This window comes from Piliocolobus tephrosceles, chromosome 10 (genome assembly GCF_002776525.5).
Source record: "Piliocolobus tephrosceles isolate RC106 chromosome 10, ASM277652v3, whole genome shotgun sequence".
Taxonomy (NCBI): domain Eukaryota; kingdom Metazoa; phylum Chordata; class Mammalia; order Primates; family Cercopithecidae; genus Piliocolobus; species Piliocolobus tephrosceles.
In genome coordinates this window covers 46953033-46977153 of record NC_045443.1, presented here as the reverse complement: position 1 = coordinate 46977153, position 24121 = coordinate 46953033, and the positions used below count along the sequence as shown (strand labels likewise).

The 24121-nt window shown below is 54.4% G+C and overlaps 1 protein-coding gene across 4 annotated transcripts in view; it reads left to right on the top strand.

The window, feature by feature from the left end:
- The window catches only part of NCKAP5L (NCK associated protein 5 like), a 39464-nt gene extending 18351 nt beyond the window's left edge, over nucleotides 1-21113 (top strand). The window contains exons 2-13 of one of the 4 annotated variants that reach the window (XM_023211184.2): nucleotides 6076-6137; nucleotides 8041-8169; nucleotides 8915-8983; nucleotides 9084-9122; nucleotides 10262-10381; nucleotides 13776-13889; nucleotides 14910-17539; nucleotides 18399-18561; nucleotides 18862-18943; nucleotides 19297-19605; nucleotides 19683-19825; nucleotides 20222-21113. In XM_023211184.2, the coding sequence (XP_023066952.2) occupies nucleotides 8047-8169; nucleotides 8915-8983; nucleotides 9084-9122; nucleotides 10262-10381; nucleotides 13776-13889; nucleotides 14910-17539; nucleotides 18399-18561; nucleotides 18862-18943; nucleotides 19297-19605; nucleotides 19683-19825; nucleotides 20222-20434 (4005 nt within the window). In that variant the 5' untranslated portion in view covers nucleotides 6076-6137; nucleotides 8041-8046 and the 3' untranslated portion in view covers nucleotides 20435-21113. Of the gene's footprint in view, nucleotides 1-6075; nucleotides 6138-8010; nucleotides 8170-8914; nucleotides 8984-9083; nucleotides 9123-10261; nucleotides 10382-13775; nucleotides 13890-14909; nucleotides 17540-18398; nucleotides 18562-18861; nucleotides 18944-19296; nucleotides 19606-19682; nucleotides 19826-20221 lie in introns of all 4 variants that reach the window. The other 3 variants (XM_023211183.2, XM_023211187.3, XM_023211186.2) reach the window with 3 other exon arrangements.
- Nucleotides 21114-24121: the final 3008 nt, after the last annotated feature.

The window sequence follows — 24121 nt, the reverse complement described above, 5'->3', positions numbered from 1 at the left end:
CAAAAAAAAAAAAAAAAAAAAAAAAAGAGGAAAAAAAAGGGTCCCTCTCTGTCGCCCAGGCTGGAGTGCAGCAGTAGCCAGGTCATAACTCGCCGCAGCCTGGTAGTCCCTCAAGTGATCTCCCACCTCAGCCTCCCAAGTAGCTGGGACTACAGGTGTGAGCCACTGTGCCCAGCGAGAAGATTGTTCTTAAGATTTAAAGATGTTAAGTTTTAAAGGGTAGATGGGAAAGCTCTATTCAGGAGGTAGATACTGAAGACGTAAATGGGGTAAGTCTGGGACAAGCGGTACCGGCTTTGGCTGGGAGCGGGCAACTCATCTGCTATAATAGTGGACGAGGAGGTGGGGAGGGTTCCGAGGGGGCTGGGATGGTGGCGGCAGGATGTGTGAGGGGATTTCCTTCTGCTGCCTTTAATCCTCTGGGGAAACAGGAGGGTGGTAGGCCAGAAGTTTTAGGAGAGTGGACAGGGTGTGTACTACTCATGGCAGAGAATGAGAGAGTAGCTCTCTTACTCGAGCCGGGCAGGATTGCCAGGCTGGACTGACAGTGGAGCTGAGCTGGCCTTCTGTGGTGGGGAGCGTAAGGGCGTAAGCACAAGCCTGGGGACAGAAGTCCCTTTCCAACATCCACACCTTGTGGAAAGAAGCATTGTCCTAGAATACACAAGTCAAGGAATCCCAGGGAGCTTCTTGAGCTTGCATGTGGCTATCTAAAATTAAATGTAAAATTCAGTTCCTCAGTTGGACTAGCCACATTTCAAGTGTTCGGCAGCCACGTGTAGCTAATAGATAGCTTCATGTTGGATATAGAGACTAAGCATGTTCATTATCACAGAAAGTTCTACTGGACAGCACTGTTCTAGAAAAACAACTCCAACTGTTTGGTCTGAGGACACTTCTATATACTTAAAACTTGAAGACCCCGAAGAACTTTTGTTTATATGTGTTATACTTACAGTTATTTAATTAATTTGTTTAAAAATAGCAATAAACCCATCACATGTTAACATTTTATTTAAAAATATAATTATATATGTTACAAAACACAAATAATAAGAATGTCACTGTTCTCTATTTTTGCAAATCTCTCATGTCTGACTTAATAGAAGGAAGCTGGCTTCTCCTGTCTGCTTTGGTATTCAATCTTTTGTGGTATCACACAGCATAGTATCTGGAAAATGCCACTGTACACTCAGGAGAGAATGAGAGTAATACAGGCAGATAGTGTCTTAGTAGTATTAGGAAAACAGCTTTGACCTTACAGACCCCTGGAGAGGGCCACAGGGTGCCTGGGCCCCACTGTGGGAACCACTGTGGCAGAACAACAACCACTTGGTGTGAAGAAACTCATCCCAGGGAGACGGAATGATTTGCCTAGTCACACAGCGTGTAAGTTAATTGCAGAGTTAGAACTGGGACTGAATGCTAGACTCTTCTACCTTCCGGTCTGAGGCTGTTTCTAGTACCCTTGGCTGGGCTAGGACAGCACGGTCTGGACTTTTGGGAGTGGGGCCTGGGCTGCTTGGCTGCAGAGCCCCTGGTGTGTGGTCCTATAAATAAACCCATTGTGTCGCACCCCTTCCCTCTCCCCACCCCCAGCAGCTGCTATTTTTGTTACTGGATTATGCTGTGGACAGGGAGCAGGAGGGCTCTGAGGGAGGGGAGATGAGGGATGTTGAAATCTGGAAGCCTTTGGGGCTCATAACACGACTGCCCTTCCTTCTTCCCTTCCTGCAAGGGCCGAGGACCTATCCTGCAGCCGGTTTGGAAGAACCCGCGCCATGGTGGTTGAGGTGCTTAGAATGCCTGTGAAAAGGAAGTTGGGGGGATGCAGGGGGCCCCTTCCAAGACAGATGCCTCTCAGAAGGGCTATTGTGTCTCCAGTACCAGTTGTCAGGAGGAGGAGGGAAGGAAATTCTTGTCTGCCCTCTTACCCTGAAGCGGGAAGAGACCAGTTGGAATTCTCAGGGCTGAAAGATGCTTTGAGCCAGGGATTTAGTGGCCCCTTTCAGGCTAGAAGTGCCCTGGGAGCCAGGCCTCAGTCCTCCTGTCCCTCCCCACACTCCTCAGCAGCCCAGGGCTGATCTTGGCTGGAAAGGGTCTTTGCTGTGGGGACAGAAATTGCTGTTTACAAGTGGATTCTTGGGTGTGACTGGTAAAAGGGCTGGGAGAGTAAGAGGGATTCCAGAAAGCAGCTGCGGAGGGCGCAGAGGGAAGCGGTTGGCGTTACGGGTGATTCTGTGATTAAGTGAGCTCTCCATCTCTGCCTTCCTACAGCTGCCCACCCTCCCCCACTCCTGCTCCCTGGCTTCTCTCCCTAGAGGACTCTGGGGGGAACAGCTGGTGAGTGAGGGGCTCACCAGGGGCCAGGAGGCCTTGGCTAAGGGCCGGGGTGAGGGAATGAGGACAGGCTTGCTGCCGCCTGCCTCTCCAGCCCCTTCCTCCCATGCCTGGTCTCTGCTCAGGGAGGGGTCTTGCCTGTGCCCTGCTGGAGAGGGGGTGGGAGCTACAGACCCCCTCTGGTCTGGCTAACTGAAAGACCAGGACAGTCAGATCTCTTTGGAGGCCCTGAAAGCCTCTGTCCCCTCTGGCTTTAAGGGGGAAGAGAGAGCTGGGGCCCTCTGTGACTGACTTGGCTGAAGAGATGGTAGTCGCCCAGGTTACCCAGAGACCCCTGAGCAAGTTTCCCTCTTCCGCAGCCCTGGCTGCCTGAAAACTGCCCCTCCCCACCCCCTCTGAAGGATGAGCCAGAGAGGACTCTGCTCTTCTCCCCGCTCCTTCTCTCCCTCCCCCTGCACTGAGGTCACCTCCCTCTGAATCAGGCCTTTGTGGAGGGAGGGGCCTCCACTGGCAATTCCGGCGGGAGAAGCCTCCAGTTCAAGTTAGAGTTCCCAGCCCCTGCCTGGCCAGCACCGTGTGTCCAGACCCAACGTCCCAGATGTGTTGGGGCCACCAGAGGAATGTTTGAAACCAGAGCCATTCCGAAAACCCCAAGCCTGGCGTTTTCCGTGCCCCAGGTCGGGCTGAGCTCAGGGCTGTGAGCAAGAGCTGTGGGTCCTGAGGGAGGAGGCGGCGCTCAGCCCCTGGGGAGGCAGCAGGGACCACCACGGCGAAGCCTGCCTGGGTAGGCGTCCCTCATGAGATGCAGGCAGAAAGCCCAGACTCCTGACTTGGCTTTGATTTGGAGCTGGTGGTGGTGGTCTCTCTCTGGATCTTGACCTTCCCTAGAGAAGGATAAGGACACAGGAAGTTTTCTTTAGAAATCTTGAACTCAGACTCTGAGCCAACTCGCGGCCCGTGCTCCTCCCCACCACCAAGCTTTCCTGCAGGTCTCTTCTCCGTAACAGCTTCCTGCCCTCCACTGTCGTGGTCCTGCAGATGCAGAGGAGGCCCCTCATCCTGGGCTGACCCCAGACCCCCTTGCTGTGAGGCCAGAAAGTGTTTCTCCCAAAGTGGGGCTGAGTCCCAGCCCTGCTCCAGCTGGGGCACATGAGAAGAACTGTGGCCACTGGCTGGCTCATAAATCAGAGGGTCTCCCCCATTCGCAGTGGGACTCAGGCCTCCCGGCCTGGGATTCACAGGAGCTTAGCTATGGATCGGGGCCGTGCCTGGCTTTGTGGAGTGTGTGGGGTCTCCACGCTCCTCAGCACAGAAAACCACTGCGTGCACACATAGAGAATCCACAGCCAGTCGGCACAGCTGGGCCTTGCTCCTAACCTGGATGCTTTTTTATTATTTTGGGAAAAGATACTCTACTAAACCACTGTCACCCATTGTTTCATTGTTGCTTTCTTGTGAAGAACACAAACCTTAGGGTTTCCCGGTCCTTAGCATTATCCTTTTCCAGACCCTGGATGCTGCCTTCTTCATCCCATTCCTTTCCCTCACCCTCCCAACTTTTTTCTCCTCCTCCACAGCATACCTCAGCCACACCCCAGCCTCTCTTCCATGGAAGTTTTCACTAGAGAAGTAGATGGTGAGGGGATTGAGGGACACGCTGGGAACCTACAGGCAGGTTGCTCCAGGCTGTGGGAGGACAATGGCCCAGAGACGAGTTGTGGGTGAGGGTGGCACTGGACCGATGCTAGAGGTGACCTGAGACATTGTCTGGGTTTCACCACATTTGTGGGAAGGAGGATAATTCTTAAATTTTTTTCATTTTTTTCCAGGCCTGTATATTTCTAAGTCTATCAAACATGATAATGTTATGAACAAACCAAGTTAAATATGATACATTTTTATGACGTTAAAATAACAAACAACTTCAGATTGTTATAGAGTATTAACAATAAGCATTAGAGGCCAGGCACAGTGACTCATGCCTCTCATCCTAGCCACTTGGGGGGCTAAGGCAGGAGGTCATTTGAGCCCAGGAGGCCAAGGATGCAATGAGCTATGAATGTGCCAACTGAATTCCAGCCTGGGCAGTGGGGTGAGACCCTGTCTCTTAAAAAAAATTAAAAAATCAGTATTAAACAGGTCTTCCTTTTCCTCCAAGTGTTTTCAGAAGTCCCCTTCCCACTGTTGTGTACACACACACACACACACACACACACACAAAGAAGCATTCTCCCCTTTCACTGTTATCCCAGTCCCCAAACATCCAGCTGCTTCTCTTTCTAGGGTATCAGAAGAGAAGAGGGAAGGCGAGGCTGGCCCTGGGGCTGGAGAGCCGGCTGGGAGGAGTTGGAGAGGAGGCCTCTGAGGTCAGGGTGGGCGGGGAGCACTCTGAGATTTTCAGGTACCCCTGTAGCTGAGACCCCTGGGTAAGGGCCCTGGGACTCGGAGTCGGCCTCTGTGTGAATGGACAAGGTAGCAGCAGACTCTACAACAACCGCATAGCTTTGCACTGTGCCTGTGTCAGCAGGTGATGATATGAAAAGTCTCCATTTATGGAATTCGTGCCAGACACTCTACGTATATTATCTCATTTTGTCCTCCAGCAATCCTTTGGGCTAAGTGTTCTTATCCCTGTTTTACAAGTGAGAAAAAGAGAAAAGAGATTCTTTAGTGTCAGATTTCTAGCCCAAGTTTCTAGCCTCTGGGGAGTACTGGGGCTGTACGGAGCTTCAATGTCTGTTCTGCTGTGGAGCTTACAGTGCAGCTTGGGTGTGTGCAGAGGAGTGGGAAAAGCTAGGCCTGTCTGGTGTGCTTTGTGAAGTAGCCATGTGACTTGGGCAACATCCTCTGCCCCAGAGCCTGCCTCCTCCCACAGGCGGGTGCTCCCCTTCCAGGGTTGTTAGGAGAACCGGATGGGATAGTGTAGAAGAAAGTGCCTGTGCTGTTCATCACACTGGGTGCACACAGTGTGTACAAGTGTAACTTTGTGTTCCTCGGCTTCCTCATCTGAAATACAGGCACTGATAATAACATTTAACATTGTTTGTGGTTGGCCGGGCGCAGTGGCTCAAGCCTGTAATCCCAGCACTTTGGGAGGCCGAGATGGGCGGATCACAAGGTCAGGAGATCGAGACCATCCTGGCTAACACGGTGAAACCCCGTCTCTACTAAAAAATACAAAAAACTAGCCGGGCGAGGTGGCGGGCGCCTGTAGTCCCAGCTACTCGGGAGGCTGAGGCAGGAGAATGATGTAAACCCCGGAGGCGGAGCTTGCAGTGAGCTGAGATCCGGCCACTGCACTCCAGCCTGGGCGACAGAGCGAGACTCCGTCTCAAAAAAAAAAACAAAAAACATTGTTGTGGTTAACTGTTGAGCACGAGACAAGACAATGTATGTTGTAGAACCGGGTGGTAAAGCACCAGGTGTGACTGTTCAGTCTCCTCTGTTATCTGATGATTCCTGGCTGAGAGCTGGGGACCTTTGCACTGGCTCTTTCTGCTGTCCCAAATACTGTCCCATTCCAGGATTTCATCTGGACTTCATTCAGGTCTCTGCTTAATTGTCATCTCTCTGCCTTATCACAACCCAACGCTGTACATTGTCTGCCCCACCCAATGGAATGGAAGCTTCATAGCGGCTGGGCTCTCTCTGGCTGTTCATCCCATGTCCCAGTGCCTGGCGCATAGCAGGAGCCCAGTAAGTGCGTGGCTGACATCATCTTTTTTTTCTCCACAGGCGAGGTGACCGTTCTGGATGCTAGAGTGAGTGTGCTCACCTGTGTAAGGGGGCAGAGACAGGTGAGGGGCTTTGGGGCCTGTGCATGCTGGGGGTGGGAGAGGCACCCCTGGGCTCCACTGTGGAGGATAGGGGAGCAAGCGCTCAGATGGCTGGGTGGTGAGCTGCTGAGGACCCCTCTCTCCTATAGTCCAAAAGCTCCAACCCTTTTTATTTTTGTTTTGAAACAGGGTCTCGCTTTGTTGCCCAGACTTGAGCGCAGTGGCCATCATAGCTCACTGCAGCCTCGAACTCTAGGGCTCAAGGGATCCTCCCACTTCTTTTTTTTTTCTTTTGGTAGATGCGGTCTCAGTATGTTGCCCCGCTGGGCTTGAACTCCTAGCCTTAAGCCATCCTCCCACCTTGGCCTTCCAAAGTGCTGAGGTCACAGGCATAAGCCACCACGCCCAACCCCATTTTTCTTTTGTGGGAGATTCAATGGCACAAGGAGTAGTCAGTGGTGGACCAAGGTTCCACCCTTTTATAATAGGAAGGGTTGCCCATCTACTGGAAACCTTCACAATATTTGTATGAAAGAGAAAACAGCATTTTTCTCTAGCAGAGACATTGGAGCTCAATTGGAAGATGAAGACTAGTCAGTTCAAGCTAGCAACAATGGCAAAGGTTTGGTGGGGTGGGAGGATCCCGTGGTGCAACGTCGTGCTGGGTGTGGTCATGAACTTCACCTAGTCATCAGTCTGTCTCCACATGCCAGGGATCCCACCAGGAGGCATGTGAGTTTGGATGGGGAGGCAAATGCAGAGTTGACTGTCCGGTGGGAGAGGCTGGCATACAATCTTGCAGGAGCGTCGCCTGGCAGCCCTGAAGGATGAATAGGGAGGAGATGGCCAAGCGGAAAGGAGCAGGTGGTGTCAAGAGACCCCAGCAGAAGGACCAGTGTGCACAAAGAGCCTGATCTGCTGGGGCCTCGCTCCTGCCAGGGCAGTGGGTACCTAGTGAGGCTGGAGCTAGAAAGAAGAGCCCTGGAGGGGCAGAGGGCACTTCCTACTCTGTCTAGGAGGAGCCTGAGGCTCAGGGAGTGGGACCTTGCCCTGAGATGACCCAACAAGTGAGCACTGGAGCCCAAACTAGAGCTAAGGGTGCCAGGCGCCAGGCTCAACTGTGTTCTCCACACGTGCCGAGTCATGTTCTCAGGGTGCTGTTCCCTAGGTGGTCACGTTTGACTCTCACAATGACCCTGTAAGGAAGGAAGAATTCTTCTGCCCATTTCTCAGAACTAGGAAACTGAGGATCATCTGGTTGACCAAGTGAATGAATGAGCTCAATTTTCATATGTTCACCCAGTTCATACTAGGCAGAGCCAGGCAGAGGCTTTTGGCCACAAAGCCAGGGCTTTATCCATTGTCTCCACTACCTAAAGCATGTTCCTGCTTCAGGCAGGGGACCACCAATGCCCAGGACAAAATCCTAGTTGTCTTACTTATTAAATTAGTTTAAATTATTGTTAGTGTTATGAGTAATAACAGTTTATGTCTTAAGCAGTTTTTTTTTTTTTTTTAACGTCTTCAAATCACTTTCACAGACCTAATCTTTGTTTGCAAACACTGAATGAGATTAGGGGATATTGGTGTAATTTTACAAATAGAGGGACTGAGACCCAGGGAGGCTGAATGACTCGCCAGCTTGAGGCCAGTCCCAGTGGAGAAGTCAGGTTTCTTGTGCTAGCGTGGGGCTTTCTAAAACAATGGTCTCTGTTCTTAAGACGAGGAGAGTATCTGTGTGTCTGCCCCGTGACCGTGACCGGGAGATTCCCAGCCTGGCCCTGAGTTGTTGCAGTGTCATGCATATAGGTCACACTGACCTAACCTCCAAGGAGACTGAAGGGTTTCATCTTTGTCCTCTTCCTCCTCACTTCCTTCTCGTGCCCTGGAGTAGCCTGCCGGGGCTTCTCTCCCTTGTTCCCAGGGCCGGATGTCTGAGGCCATGGACGAGCCAGCTGGGGGTCCTGGAAACCCAAGACCAGGAGAGAGTGATGATGGCAGCATGGAGCCGGGCACCTGCCAGGAGCTTCTGCACCGACTGCGGGAGCTGGAGGTGTGGCATGGGACAGGGTGGGGGAAGCAGTGCCAGCCAGAGCCCTGGGGAGGTGGGGCTGCCCCTCCCTCTGAGCTTCCTGCGGGTTTGTGGGTGCCATGGACCTTCCTCTCTGCCTGCTTTGCCAGGCGGGAGGCTAACAGAAGATTCTTTTGCAAAGCTCCTCTGAGAAGCCCTTTCCTTGCTCTTTGCTCCCTAGCCCAGTGACGGCTCGGGGACAAGAAGCATGCATAGGGATGAGAGTCCTAACCCCCACTTCCCTTCCTTACCTCTCATGCCTCTGCAGGCTCTAGGAAAGGGGGTGGTCAGAGGCCACAGGAGGAAGAGGCTGGATGGCCCAGGGCTCAGGAGTTGAGGGACAAGGGTGCGGATCCTCAGGCCACACCCCTCACCACATTCTTAACACCCTGTCATCCTCCCTGCAGCCTCCTCTGCCCGTCTCCCAGGGAAATGAGGGTTACTGTGGGCACCTCCCACCTCAGGTCTACCTGGCCACTGTGTCTCCCCAGGGCCCCCAGTGCCACTGATTGAGGTCAGGGTTTACAGAAAACCATCCCATGTCAGCCCTGCCCTCCTGCTGCCCTTGGCCTCTGCAGGATTCCTCATATGAGAATCTGCTCAGAGCCAAGAGCCAGAGTGGGGTGTAGTTAGCACCCCTGTAGTTGCCTCCCCAAAAGGATGTGCCATGGGGGAAGAATAATCCCCAAAGCCACCTTTTTGCCCTCTTCCTCCCTCACTCCTGCAGGCAGAGAACTCAGCACTTGCCCAGGCCAACGAAAACCAGCGGGAGACTTATGAGCGCTGTCTGGACGAGGTCTGTGGGTCTGCAATGGGACTGGGGGGACGTGGCTCATCTGCTCCTGGCAGAAGCTGGGGTCAGCTGATGGCTCTGCCTCGGGGCTTTCTGTCCCTAGGTTGCCAACCACGTGGTGCAGGCGTTGCTGAACCAGAAGGTGAGTAGCCACAGGAGACATTATCACCCGCAAGCCCAGACACCCTGGGGAGAAGCCCTGGGCACAGCAGACGAGGCCCTTCCTGGAGACTAAGGGCTTGGAGGAGATGGGCTGTTGCCCTCTGGTGATTCCCCATCTTTCCACCTTGGGCAGGTCCATACCGTTCTGCCTAGAGGCAGGGGTGGGACTAGGTAAGGCCAGGTCTCTGAGCAGTGGTCACTGATTTGAGCGTGACTCCTTCCCTTACCCTGTCCCCAGCTGTCTTTTCCAGGTTGTGATAGCCCTTAAAGCAGTGTTGATGTTGTCAGCCTAAATGGCATCTGAATATTTACTCACATATGGTGGATAACTTCTTGACATCAGGGCCACCTTGACTCCAAGGCCTTACTCTGTCTTATATAGGCCCTTTTTTGATGTGTGGTTTCTAAGAGGCAGAGGGCCAGGCGTAGTGGCTCACACCTGTGATCCCAGCACTTTGGGAGGCTGAGGTGGGCAGATCACGAGGTCAAGAGATCAAGACCAGCCTGGCCAACATAGTGAAACCTCATCTCTACTAAAAATACAAAACTAACTGGGCATGGTGGCGTGTGCCTGTAGTCCCAGCTACTAGGAAGGCGGAGGCAGGAGAATCACTTGAGCCCGGGATGTGGAGGTTGCAATGAGCTGAGATTGTATCACTGCACTCCAGCCTGGTGACAATCCCCGGAGGCCCAACCACACCAAATCAGCCCACCCCAGCACACTCTTCTCAATGACTGCTGATAACAGAGGGGTTGAGTGTCCTTAAATCATTTACTTTTTACCTAAAAAAAAGTAATTTTTACCGGCTCAAAAAAAAAAAAAAAAAGAATCGGGGGGTCGATTCCAAGGATGAGAAAAGTAGCAAAGAGAATAGGATTTACCTCCCACCAGGGGTGATAAACTTTAGAGAATTTACCATCTCTAGAAGATGCTATAGCTACCAACATCAGCAGACTCAGATTCCTCATAGAAGGAGGTTGCAGCAGAAGGGTGTGCCCAGAAGGGTCCTGGGGCCTTTCAGACAGCATCCATGCATGCCGCTGCTCTGATAAAGAGCATTGTGACACTCTCCCACCGTCCTCTCCTCTTCTTTCTGCACCTCCTGGGGTGGGTGGCAGGACCTGCGAGAAGAGTGCATCAAGCTGAAGAAGAGGGTGTTTGACCTGGAACGGCAGAACCAGATGCTGAGTGCCCTGTTTCAGCAGAAACTTCAGCTCACCACAGGCTCACTCCCTCAGGTAGGCACCTGTGCTCCTTTCACTCCCATCGCACTGCCTCCTCAGCTGCATCGGCCCCATCACTCTCTTCTCACATGCACCTAGGGAAGCAGGCCATCAGCTGTCCCCCTTCCATTCTGGGGGTATGGAAACTGCCCAAGTTCCCTGGATTTGGCTGTTCCCTCCTCCCAGTGCTCCCCATCAGCAGGAGGGTGTCCCTTCTTGTTGACAGAGCTTTGCACTTGCTCCTGCCTCGTGTGGGGACATGGGTGGAGTCTGCAGATGCAATTATTTCAAGCGTCCAAGAGGCCTTTTTGGCCACTGACACAGCCTCTTCTTGGCCAGGTGCAGGGGTAGGGCTGGGTGTAAGGCAGCCTAGGGTGTGGTGTCACGGAGAGGTCAGGAAGGACATTTTGGTTCTGGTGACTGTTCACAACCTCTGCTGGGAGCCCTGACACCTGCCTTCCCCAGGAGAAGCAGGAGGCTATTGAGAGTGACTCCTGGGCTGAGTTAAGGTGTTGCTTGAGGTTACTGTGTGAGGAACCCCCAAGGATGGGGTGAGGCATGGGGGTGGGAGGATCAGGAGCAGCTCCAGATGCCTGAGGTGAGCAGCAGATTGTTTCTGAAGTTAGCCAGCCCCTTCCCCTCACTTTGACAAGAAGAGAAGCACTTTTCTGTGTACGTGTGTGTGTGTATTGGGGAGGGGCTTGGACGTGTTTGTGTCTGTCTGATGCAAAGTAGGCAGCTCTTGGCCCCCAGTCCCTGAGCAGGCAGCCTCTCCACTCACTGGAAGCCTGGCCCTTGCAGAGGAGGCCCCTTGTCACCATGGCCACTCAGGAGCCCCCGTCTCGCCAGGTTGGCACAGAGCTGGGTCAGAGTCCACAGCAGTGACTCTGCAGTTCTCCTTGCCCTAGATCTGTCCCTGTGGCAGGGTTCACCCTGGAATCCCCGGAGGCCCAACCACACCAAATCAGCCCACCCCAGCACACTCTTCTCAATGACTGCTGATAACAGAGGGGTTGAGTGTCCTTAAATCATTTACTTTTTACCTAAATGAATTCTGGAACCTCATGGGGTTTGGGCCAATAGATTTATTTTCCCCCGAGGTCACATGACATAATAGAAAGGGCACGAAGCTTGGCCTTGGATAAACATGGGTTGGATCCCTAACTTAGTTCCTTCTTAGCTGTGTGACCTGGGGCAGGTTACTAAGCTTTACAGACTAGAGCTTTTTCTTTACGGATGGGGATAAAAATACCCATATTGCAGTTGATGTGAAGATTCAATGAGATGATATGTTGCGCTTGGCCCACAGTAGATAGTCAGTGGCAGCTGTTTCTAATGTGATTCCCAGCTTGTGCTTTGCTAGGGTGGAAGCTCCTTCGCACAAATGCCAATGAAGCTCTTACCGTGAGCAGTGCCTTTGACGACACATATGCAATTGGACTGCATCACGAAGCCCTGTCTAAAGGCCGAGGCCTCTGCAGGCCAACAGGACCCCAGGAGCCTGGTTGGGAGCTCAGGGAGGTATAGACGCCATGCCACAAGGCAGAGTGTGACAGTGCTGTCAAAGAACCCAGGGGACAGTGAGGGGAGGCCATCAGAGAAGGATGGAAATGACATTGAAACTGGGCCTTAATGGATGGATGGGAGATTTTTTTTGAGACAGAGTTTCATTCTTGTTGCCCAGGCTGGAGTGCAATGGCACAATCTCGGCTCATCTCAACCTCCGCCTCCCAGGTTCAAGCAATTCTCCTGCCTCAGCCTCCTGAGTAGCTGGGATTATAAGCATGTGCCACCACATCCAGCTAATTTTGTATTTTTAGTAGATATGGGGTTTCTCCATGTTGGTCAGGCTGGTCTCGAACTCCTGACCTCAGGTGACCCACCTCCCTCGGCCTTCCAAAGTGTTGGGATTACAGGCGTGAGCCGTTAATGTCTGGCCGGATGGGAGATTTTAAGAGTGGAATGGGGACTGGGGAGGAGGGATTCCCTGTGGAAAGAATAGTATGAGCAAAGATCCCAGGGCAGAGAAGCGCAGAGGGCAGCAAACTGCAGCTTGGCTGGAGCAAAGGACGTGTGAAGGGACGGTGAGGGAGAGAGCAAGGTGGAGACGGTGGCATGGGAAGAGCTGGCCAGCCAGGCCCGGAATGCCTGCAGAGGAGTTCACACTTGTTTCCATGGGCAGTGGGCAGGCATAGGAGGCTTTTGAGTACAAAAATGCTTTAGAAAAGAAAATTAGGCCAAGCAAGGTAGGTAGCTCATGCCTATAATCCCAACATTTTGGGAGGCTGAAGCGGGAGAATGACTTGGGCCTAGGAGTTCAAGGCCAGCCTAGGCAATGTAGCAAGACACCATCTGTACAAAAAAAAAAAAAAAAATTTTTTTTTTTAATTAGCCAGGCATGGTGACACGTGCCTGTAGTCCTAGCTATGCAGGAGGCTGAGGCAGGAGGATTGCTTGAGCCAGGGGATCTAGGCTGCAGTGAGCTACAGTCATGCCACTGCATTCCAGCCTGAGTGACAGAAGCAAAACCCTGTCTCAAAAAACAAAACAAAACTCATCTCATTGTTAGAGTTTAAAGAAAAAAAAAAAAAAAGATGCTTTAGGTTGTCTTGTGCACAGGAGATTAAAAGACCACCAAACCAGGTCAAGGAGACTGATTGAGATGCTGAACAGTGCAGGCCAGAGTCAGGAAGAACTGGGCTGGAGGCGCTGCTGCAGCTGGCCATAGGTTGTGGGGCAGGGGGGCCTGAGGGGTGCTGCAGAGACAGGGTTTAAAGGCTGTGAAGAATGAGGGAGAGGGAGGAGTTAAAGCTGACTTATATCTAGCCACAAGATGCCCAGGAGAAGGAAATTGCATTCTCAGGGACTGAGAGAGAAGTGCCCATGATTAAATCCTGCCTTTTCAGTCCTCAGAGTAGATGTTCCACATGAGACCAGGTAGGGAAGACAGAAATATTATAACTCCCTGCCATCTCTTTTCTAAGATCATCAAAGACCATTTATCTCAGCTGTTCCTATAATCCTCAGATCCCAGGTGGTCAGAACAGGAAGAGACCTTTGCGGTAACTCTATTTGTGAGAGGAGAGGAAGCCCCACAGAAAAGTAAAGCAGGCCTAGAGCTGAGAAAGGGACCCTGAGTTAGACCTGCCGTGGCCCTATGGGCCCAGGACATTCATGTTTCTCCAAAGCCCTCTGACCAGTCTCACTCTGAGACCCCAGATCTGCCTGTTCTGTGGTCTCCTGAGGCTTCTCTTACCAGTGGGTAGGGCAGCAGGAAGAGCTGCATTTGGGGCTGAGTCTGGGAGTCCTCCATGAAGGAGCGGACTCAGAGGGGAAGGCCTGGCTTTGCGAGGGAGTAGGGAGCTGGGGCCAGACAGCTACTGTGCTAACTCTGCCTCTCCCTCTGCAGATCCCACTCACTCCACTCCAGCCGCCATCAGAGCCACCAGCCTCCCCCTCCCTCAGCTCCACTGAGGGACCGGCCACCCCGCTGCCTCTGGGGCACTGTGCTGGGCAGAGAGAGGTAGGAGGGCTAGGTACTGTGGTCCGTGGTCCGTGGTCCCACTGGCTAGAGGCTCATCAGTCAGTACTCTACTGATGTTTCCTAGCAAATCCCCGGGGAAGGGCTGTTTCCCAGTGTTCAAACGTTTGTCCAGGCTGGAAGTGTGAGCCCCCTGCTATCAGCCCAATGCCAAGAAAAGCAGATCCCTAACCCTAGCCACTGGCCTTGTGAACAAATGCATTAGTAATGCATTAAGAGGCATGGTTAACACTTACTGAACTCTTATTGCATGCCAGGCACTGTGTAGAACACCCTGGATCTCATTTGTCTTCTTTAATGAGGTTAACATAATAATTATCCCATTTTACAGATGACACAATGAAGCAGCTTAGCGCTCAAATAACTTGAAGCCCCTATCGATAGGTAGAACTGGAACTTGAGCCTACACCAGCTGACTGCAGAGCCTATGGGTTGCCCACTATACCACACTATGCTACACCCAAGAAAGGGCTAGGAGACAGCAGGGAAGGCTTTGCATGGCGTCACCCCCAGCCCCTTTCTGCTGGGGATAAGGTCAGCGGGGTCAGCTGTGTTCCCTGAGGAGGGCTCGGTTTGCCTATAGTGACTGACTTAGGACTTGGCCATATCACACTCCCTTCTGGAGTCTGTGTTCTTTCTGGGCCTGAGAAATGGACAGGCCTGCCTCCCCTGGGACATACAGAGGTCAGAGTTGTAGGTGGTCAGCCCTGCTGATTCAAACGGCTGTGGGGAGTAGGAGCTGGGACAACCAAGAAAAGAATGTAGGATGCCTACCCAACCCCAAGTGTGCCAGGAAGAAGAACTGGGGTAACCAGGGCTCAGCAACCCTTGAGGAAGCGGAACCATCATATCCCAGTTGCTGTGAATTCCTTTTGGGGACACAGACACAACCAGGCCAGCTCTGTTCCTGGCATTCCCTGTTATGCCAGCCCAGGGCCTGGGCCTGGAACTGGATCCCGGCTGTGTGTGGTCTCCTCCTCATGCCGTCATCTCTCCCCTAAGGTATGTTGGGAGCAGCAGCTGAGGCCAGGAGGCCCAGGCCCCCCAGCCGCCCCACCCCCAGCGCTGGATGCCCTATCCCCGTTCCTTCGGAAGAAGGCCCAGATTCTGGAGGTGCTGAGAGCCCTGGAAGAGACTGACCCCTTGCTTCTCTGCTCACCTGCCGCCCCCTGGCGGCCTCCAGGCCAGGGGCCTGGCTCCCCAGAGCCCATCAACGGCGAGCTGTGTGGCCCGCCTCAGCCTGAACCCTCGCCCTGGGCGCCCTGCCTGCTGCTAGGCCCTGGCAACCTGGGAGGCCTGCTGCACTGGGAGCGCCTCTTGGGGGGCCCGGGAGGGGCAGAGGGTACTGGGCAGCCCTGGGGTCCTAGCAGGGGACCTCCTCAGACCCAGGGCACTAGCTCTGGCCCAAACTGTGCCCCAGGCAGCAGCTCCTCCTCCTCTTCTGATGAGGCAGGTGACCCCAATGAGGCACCCAGCCCTGACACCCTGCTCGGTGCCCTGGCCCGCAGACAGTTGAACCTGGGCCAGCTCCTTGAGGACACAGAGTCTTACCTACAGGCCTTCCTGGCCGGGGCTGCAGGCCCGCTCAATGGGGACCACCCAGGTCCTGGGCAGCCATCCTCCCCAGACCAGGGGCCCCCACAGCTGTCCAAGTCCAAAGGCCTCCTCAAGTCAGCTTGGGGTGGGGGTACCCCAGAGGCCCACAGGCCAGGCTTTGGTGCTACCTCAGAGGGCCAGGGGCCCCTCCCCTTCCTTAGCATGTTCATGGGTGCTGGGGATGCCCCACTAGGCTCTCGGCCTGGCCACCCTCATTCCTCATCTCAGGTGAAAAGCAAGCTCCAAATTGGTCCCCCTTCTCCTGGGGAAGCCCAGGGACCACTTCTGCCCTCTCCAGCTAGGGGTCTCAAGTTTCTAAAGCTGCCTCCAGCCTCGGAGAAGAGCCCCAGCCCAGGAGGCCCACAGCTCAGTCCCCAGCTCCCCCGGAACTCGCGAATCCCCTGTCGGAACAGTGGCTCAGATGGCAGCCCCTCCCCACTGTTGGCCCGGAGGGGTCTGGGTGGAGGAGAGCTGTCCCCAGAGGGGGCACAAGGCCTGCCCACCAGCCCTTCACCCTGCTACACAACCCCAGACTCCGCACAGCTCAGACCCCCGCAGTCAGCCTTGTCCACCACGCTGTCCCCTGGCCCAGCGGTGTCTCCCTGCTATGAGAACATCCTGGACCTTTCTAGGAGCACCTTTAGGGGGCCTTCCCCGGAGCCACCTCCATCCCCACTGCAGGTGCCCACCTACCCACAGCTAACTCTGGAGGTACCACAGGCCCCTGAGGTCCTCAGAAGCCCTGGAGTCCCCCCCAGCCCTTGCCTCCCAGAATCGTACCCCTATGGGAGCCCCCAGGAGAAGAGTTTGGACAAGGCAGGCTCGGAGTCTCCCCATCCTGGCCGCAGGACCGCAGGCAACTCATCCAAGAAGCCCAGCCAGGGGTCAGGGCGGCGACCTGGGGATCCTGGCAGCACACCTCTGCGGGACAGACTGGCGGCCCTGGGGAAGCTGAAGACAGGCCCTGAGGGGGCCCTGGGCCCAGAGAAGAATGGGGTGCCAGCCAGGCCTGGCACCGAAAAGACCCGGGGACCAGGGAAGTCAGGGGAGAGTGCTGGAGACATGGTGCCTCCCATCCACAGGCCACCCGAGCAGCTAGAAGCTAAGGGAGGGATACGGGGGGCAGTGGCCTTGGGCACGAACAGCCTGAAGCAGCAGGAACCCGGACTCCTGGGGGATCCCGGGGCCCGAGTCTACTCCTCTCACTCCATGGGGGCCAGGGTGGACCTGGAGCCTGTCTCACCAAGGAGCTGCCTCACCAAAGTGGAGCTGGCCAAGAGCCGGCTGGCAGGGGCCCTGTGCCCCCAGGTACCCCGTACCCCTGCCAAAATGCCAACCTCAGCCCCAAGCCTGGGCAAGCCCAATAAAAGCCCTCACAGCAGCCCCACCAAGCTCCCTTCCAAGTCACCCACCAAGGTGGTGCCTCGACCTGGGGCTCCCCCAGTCACCAAGGAGTCCCCCAAACCTGACAAAGGGAAGGGCCCTCCCTGGGCAGACTGTGGTAGTACCACGGCCCAGCCCACACCCCTAGTGCCTGGCCCCACTGACCCAAGCCAGGGCCCTGAGGGGCTGGCCCCACACTCAGCCATCGAGGAGAAGGTGATGAAGGGCATCGAGGAGAATGTGCTGCGGCTCCAGGGCCAGGAGCGAGCCCCTGGTGCCGAGGTCAAGCACCGCAACACCAGCAGCATCGCCAGCTGGTTTGGCCTTAAGAAGAGCAAGCTGCCAGCGCTGAACCGCCGCACGGAGGCCACCAAGAGCAAGGAAGGGGCTGGCGGGGGCTCCCCGCTCAGGAGGGAAGTCAAGATGGAATCCCGGAAGCTGGAGGCCGAGAGCCTCAACATCTCCAAGCTGATGGCCAAGGCAGAAGACCTGCGTCGGGCACTAGAAGAGGAGAAGGCCTACCTAAGCAGCAGGGCCCGGCCACGGCCTGGTGGCCCAGCCCCAGGGCCTAGCACAGGGTTGGGGCAGGTGCAGGGCCAACTGGCTGGCATGTACCAAGGTGCAGACACCTTCATGCAGCAGCTGCTAAACAGGTGAGGGCCTGGGATCAGTCAACAGGTGCTTGGGCATAGGGCACTTTTCCCTTTGTGGGCACACCTGGGTCTGGAACTAGGCCTTCCTTTCCTGGGAGCTGGGGCTTTCCAGAGTTCAAAAGGGATAGAAGGCCACCAAAGCAGCTGGGGGGTCAGTGACTTGGCCTGGAGGAAAGATCAGGGGCTTGGCCTCGTTTCTGGCTTCCCATTTGAGAAGAGTTAACAGTCGGCATCTTCCTGGATGGTCTCCATACCAGATGAGGCAGCCTGCATGTGATAAAGTGAAGGCTAGAGCCTACCTATGGGCTGATAAAGGTCTTGTCCTTCAGGAAAGGGACAAGGGGAGTCCTTTTCCCATCTTGCCCTTTGACACCTGCCACAACAGGAGCTGCGGTTTAAAGAAGGGACCCACCCATCTTGGAGTTGCTCTGTCTGGGCCAGATGAGGCAGAAAGTCTGCAGGAATGGGGCCCCAGGTAGGGGGTGTGGTTTGGACCGCAGGTGTGCTCAGAAGTTCAGCTAGAGCAGGTGGAGTGTGTTGTTCATGCACCAGGATGTGACCGGGTCTGCTAGTCTACCTGGAATCACCATCAAGCAGTCTCTAGGCTTGACTCTGGATGACTTTGGGGGAGTTCCCCCATCTTCTCCCCTGCCCTCTGTTCCTCTTGGGTTCCCTAGGGTCCTCTCCTGTTGCCAGTGTCAAGAAGGGTTGGTGGGAGCAATCACTAGCAACATGTCTCCTTCCCCAGGGGTGGGTGGCGGGAAGTGCCTCCCTAAACCCAGCACCATTGGCGGGTGCAAGGCTGGAATGTCTGGGTAGGCCAGGCTGCCCTCACCTACATCTGCGCTATTGCCCATAGGGTGGATGGCAAGGAGCTGCCACCCAAGAGCTGGCGGGAGCCCAAGCCTGAGTATGGGGATTTCCAGCCAGTGTCTTCTGACCCCAAGAGCCCTTGGCCAGCCTGTGGACCCCGGAATGGCCTGGTGGGCCCTCTTCAGGGCTGCGGAAAACCTCCTGGAAAGGTAAGTTGTTGGGACAGGGACTGGATAGAGGGCCTGGCTCTCTGGCCCTGCCAGGTCTCTTACCCCCTAGAGGGTTCCCCTTCCCCAAGACCGTGAGTGCCAGATGCGCTCACAGCCTCTAAGGGGAGACTGGAGAGGGGAGAGGGGCTTCCCAGTCTGCAGAGGCTCTCAGATCCATACTCCGGGGCCCTAATCCTCCCACTCCCATACATTTACAGCCACATTCCCACCCCCTAGAGGCATGGGGAGGGGTGTGGAGTGGGGAGGAGTGGACTGTGAGGTCTCCTGTACCCCACACAGCCGAGCGGTGAGCCAGGGAGTCGGGAAGAGATGCCCTCGGAGGACAGCCTGGCCGAGCCAGTGCCCACCTCACACTTCACAGGTCAGCAGGGTCGGGGCTAAGGATGGGCCTGCCCCCAACCCCTCTACCCACTTCTTCCTACTTTACTTCTTCCTGTCCCCGCAGCAGGTGCCAGGCTTTTTGTGCCATCTTGGTGCCAAGCACCAGGTGGGCACTGGAGCTACACAGGAACAAATTCTTCCCTGCCCTCAGGGTACTTGCCCCACCTACACCCCTTCCCCAAGCCCAGGGCAGGTGGGGATGGTGGACAGGTGCTGTGGAATGAGTCTGTTGGGCCAGGAGGAGTAGGGGTGGAGCCTGGGCTGGGCGGGAAGTGGAGGCCGGCCGGCTGCTGAGCCCAGCCTCATACTCTTGATGGACCTTCCCCTCCCCAGCCTGTGGCTCTTTGACTCGAACCTTGGACAGTGGCATTGGGACCTTCCCACCCCCAGACCATGGTAGCAGTGGGACCCCCAGCAAGAATCTTCCTAAGACCAAGCCACCGCGGCTGGATCCCCCACCCGGGGTACCCCCAGCTCGGCCCCCACCCCTTACCAAAGTCCCCCGCCGTGCCCACACACTGGAGCGGGAGGTGCCAGGCATAGAGGAGCTGCTGGTGAGCGGGCGGCACCCCAGCATGCCAGCCTTCCCTGCACTGCTACCTGCTGCTCCGGGCCACCGGGGCCATGAGACCTGTCCTGATGGTGAGTGTCCAGGTGGGAGGGTGGGATGCCCCTGGGAGCCAGGCAGCTCCATCCACCTTCCCTTTGTTCCTGGACAGATCCCTGTGAAGACCCAGGCCCCGCCCCTCCTGTCCAGCTGGCCAAGAACTGGACCTTCCCCAATACTAGGGCAGCTGGCAGCTCCTCGGATCCTTTCATGTGCCCACCCCGACAATTGGAGGGGCTGCCCAGGACCCCCATGGTGAGAACTGCAGCAGGGGAAAGGGAAAGGAGTCGGGAGCAGGAGGGAGTGATGTGGGGAGACCAGTTTCTCCAGTGAGGTATGGCCTGTATATCGCACAGTCTCAGCGCTGCACCCTCTGGGAGGAGGACTCCAGGATGCCCTGTGAGCGGCCCTCCCGCCGCCCTCGTTGCACTCCTCTCGTGGGGAAAGGGTTTCTGTCCCTCCCCAGAACCTTGTAGGACTGTTCTCAGTTGTACCTCCAGCCTGCTTCCTCTGAAGTACACTCCACCTTGGGGGGCCCCCTCTGGAGCAGCTCCCCAACGGGTGCACAGACGCCCCTCAGAGCTCAGTGCCTCTGAGGCTGGGCCGAAAGGTGGAGAGGAGCTTCCTCCCGAGCTGCCCCTCCTTTCCCAGGCCCTGCCAGTGGACCGGAAGCGAAGCCAGGAGTCCAGCCGCCCATCCCCTATGCCCCAGGGCCCAGCTTTTGGGGGTAGCCGCACCCCCAGCACTTCGGACATGGCTGAGGAAGGCAGAGTGGCCAGCGGGGGCCCCCCAGGGCTGGAGACCTCGGAGTCTCTCAGTGACTCGCTCTACGACTCGCTGTCCTCCTGTGGGAGTCAGGGCTGAGGGGCTGCGCCACACCACGGCCCCGCTGGATTTGGGGACCACAGACTGGATCTGCTCTCTTCATGCCCCTGGAACCAGGGCCCTCCCTGAAGGGACCAAGGAGGCAGGTGGATAAGAAGGTGAAAAGGGAGTCCCTGGCACACCCTACCACCCACTGCTGCTGCGGATGAGATGACCGTGCTCAGCTCAGGGAGAGACCCCGCCCTTGGTCCCTTCTCTCACCCAGAGTAAGGCTCTTCCTGGAAGGGACTGGGGGTTTAAGGCCACTGTGTCGCAGCCCCCCAGCTCCTACTTCAGGCTGAGCCATCTTGTGGTGCTGGGCTTCCTGCCCACCAGCCGTGCCATCTCTGCCCAACCTGGCTGCTCCTCTGCCCCGAAGCCCTCACAAGGTCCTCCTGGAGGCCCCTGTGCTTGTGGAGTTTGGGGGCCAGGGGGACAAGTTGCCTTCTCTCTCTGTCCTGGTCCTCCCTGCTGTCTGGATGGTGCTGCCCTCCCCTACCCCATGCCTTTGGGGTCTATTCGTCTGTCTTTTTTGTTGTTGTTTTTATATATTGAAGCATCTGGCCCAGCCCCCAGCCCCGCACTGCGGTTAATTTATCTGCTGTTTAAAATGCGGCTGCTCTGCTTCCTGCCTCTGCTTCTGCCGTATGCCTAATAAAATGTGGAGGCCCCCTCCCTGCCCCTGACTCGGCTTGTTGTGTGGGAGGACTCAGGCAGGCCAGGTAGGAGGATACTGCATGGGTGCCAGGTTGAGGGACCCCAGGCACCCTTGTGACACAGCCCCCCAACCAGGGCAACTGGCTAGAGCCATCGCAGGAGGTAACAGAGGGTTGGGAGGGTAGGGCCTGCTTAGGCCCGGAAGGGTACCTGGACTCAGAGAGATTCTCCTGGCCCAGGACTTGGGCAGGGCGTGAGGCTGGGCAGCCCCTTGGAGAAGGAGCTGGGGGAGATGGCTGTGGACGTGCATTCAGGCCCCACGTGTCCCAGGTGGGATGGGACATGCAGACTCTGAGCAGAGTTGCATCTCTTCTCCAGACCTTGGTTTTCCTCCTCTACAGAAGATTAGAAGGTTAATCCAGACGAGCTGGTCCCATCAGCCAGACTTTCTTCTCAGCATTCTCTTCCTACTCCTTCTCTTAGTTAATATCATTGAAGAAATTAACAGGATGGAGAGGATCGAGTCAGATGTCTGGGTTTTTTTTTTTTAAGTCGGTATCCCATTTTCTTACCTCTGTCTTCTGCTTCCAGGTTCCTATCCCACTGTCCTATCCCTTCTGCTTTTATGGGCTTAAGCATAATATCACCAAGCTGTAAATCTCTGCTTCTTGCCAGGTGGGCTTCGAGAGGTCTACCTCCTTCCCACTTTTTATTTCTTGGTTTTTCAAGCCCTCTTCTCTGCTTGAACTTGGTAGATTACCTCATTTCCTAGTTAAAACAGAATTGTTTGCCTGCAGGATATTTCTCGTATTTCCTTTTGGGGAAGGAGTTTGGCATAGCGGGTTTGACACAGGACTCCACCTCTTTCAAGCTGAGATCAGAGGGTCCATCCACATTCTTGCCACCAGGGTCTGATCCATCTGCCGCCAGGCTCTATTCTCTGGTGTTTGCAAATGCAGGGCATCACCTTGGTTTCCAGGGCAATGTGGGCTGACTGACCAGGGCAGGGTAGGTGGCATCATTCACACCTGGCGCCTGGAGGCAGCTCTTGCCTACCAACTGTTCCATGGTGGGAAACTTCCGAAATCTCTCAGCATTCCGCTAAGGGACCCTAGGCCCAGATGAGCCACCCCACGGCCCACATAATTGTGTGCCCTGCACACAGACCCAATATTTTATCTCAATTCTGTGGAAGAGGATGTGCAGTTGAGTTTAAAGACACTCCTGGGGAATCAATTTCTTGCACTTCAAAGAAAGGTTTGGCTAAAAGACCATTTGATCCTTACTAGGGCAGAACACTGCATATCTCAGTTTGCAACATCTTCCTGCAGAACTCAGGTAGACTCACTGTTTCCTCCAAGAACAGGTGAATGTTTGCCTTTCCAATGTGCGAGACCCATTCTGCTGGGTTTCCCAAACAAAGGAAGACAAAACTGCCAGGCCACCTCCTCCATCCCCCAAAATGGCATCAAGGCATCAGCAAAAGATTATGACAAAGCTTCAGGTTCAATTTCACTGGGCACTTTGCCTTTTGCAGGAAATGTCCCAAAAATGTTAACTCAGGTTTTCTCTGGGTAGCCAGTGGTTTTTTTCTTTTTTCTTCTTTACCCTTTTCTAGATTTTCTACAAATAGTGTGCTTTGTTTTCTTTAAGAAAAAAAAATTTTTTTTAAGAGATGGGGTCTCACTATGTTGCCCAGACTGGTCTCAAACTCCTGGCCTCAAGAGATCCTCCCACCCTGGCCTCTCCAAGTTCTGGGATTACAGTGTGAGCCACTGCATCCAACCTGTTTTGTTTTATCAAAAAAAGTTTTAAAAGAGAAACAATCATTTTCTGCAGCAAACTCTAGATATATACCCTCATTCTATAATCCTGTGTGAGTTACTTCAAGCATATAAATAACTTACTTAAGGCCACATTAATTTGAAGTAAATAAAAGTGAGCATTTCTATGGTCTTGGGAAAAAATTTTTTTTAGCTTTTTTTTTTTTTTTGAGACAACATCTCATTCTGTCACCCAGGCTGGAGTGCAGCAGCGCATTCTCGGCTCACTGCAAGCTCTGCCTCCCAGGTTCACGCCGTTCTCCTGCCTCAGCCTCCCAAGTAGCTGGGACTACAGGCTCCCACCACCACGCCCGGCTAATTTTTTGTATTTTTAGCAGAGACAGGGTTTCACCGTCTTAGCCAGAATGGTCTCGATCTCATGACCTCGTGATCCACCCTCCTCAGCCTCCCAAAGTGCTGGGATTACAGGCGTGAGCCACTGTGCCTGGCCCCTTAAAAGGTTTTTAATTATTAAAGGCATAGAAATTACAGAAGTGTATGTTCCCCAGGTACGTTGGCTCATGTCTGTAATCCCAGCACTTTAGGAGGCTGAGGTGGGTGGATCGCCTGAGGTCGGGAGCTCGAGACTAGCCTGATCAAGATGGAGAAAACCCGTCTCCAGTAAAAAATACAAAATTAGCTGGGCGTGATGGCGCATGCCTGTAATCCCAGCTACTTGGGAGGCTGAGACAGGAGAATAGCTTGAACTTGGGAGGTAGAGGTTGCAGTGAGCCAAGATCACACCATTGCACTCCAGCCTGTGCAAGAAATGCAAAACTCCGTCTTAAAAAAAAAAGTGTAAGTTCGTGGTTTTTAAAAAAGGAATTGAAGTTGAATGTTATGACTAATTATCAGGGAAATGCGAATCAAAACCACAATGAAATACCATCTCACTCTAGTTAGAATAGCTCTTATCAAAAAGACAAAAGAAAACAAGTGTTGGTGAGGATGTAGAGAAAATAGAACCCTTATACACTGTTGGTGGGAATGTAAATTAGTACCTCTATTAAGGAAAACTGTGGAGGTTCCTCAAAAAAATTAAAGGTAGAGCTACTATATGATCCAGCAATCCCACCAGTGGGTAAATGGAGGCACTGTTCACAATAGCCAAGACTTGAAGTCAACCTAAATGCCAGCAATGGATGAATGGATAAAATGTGGTATATCTACACCGTAGAATACTATTCAGCAATGAAAAAGAATGATA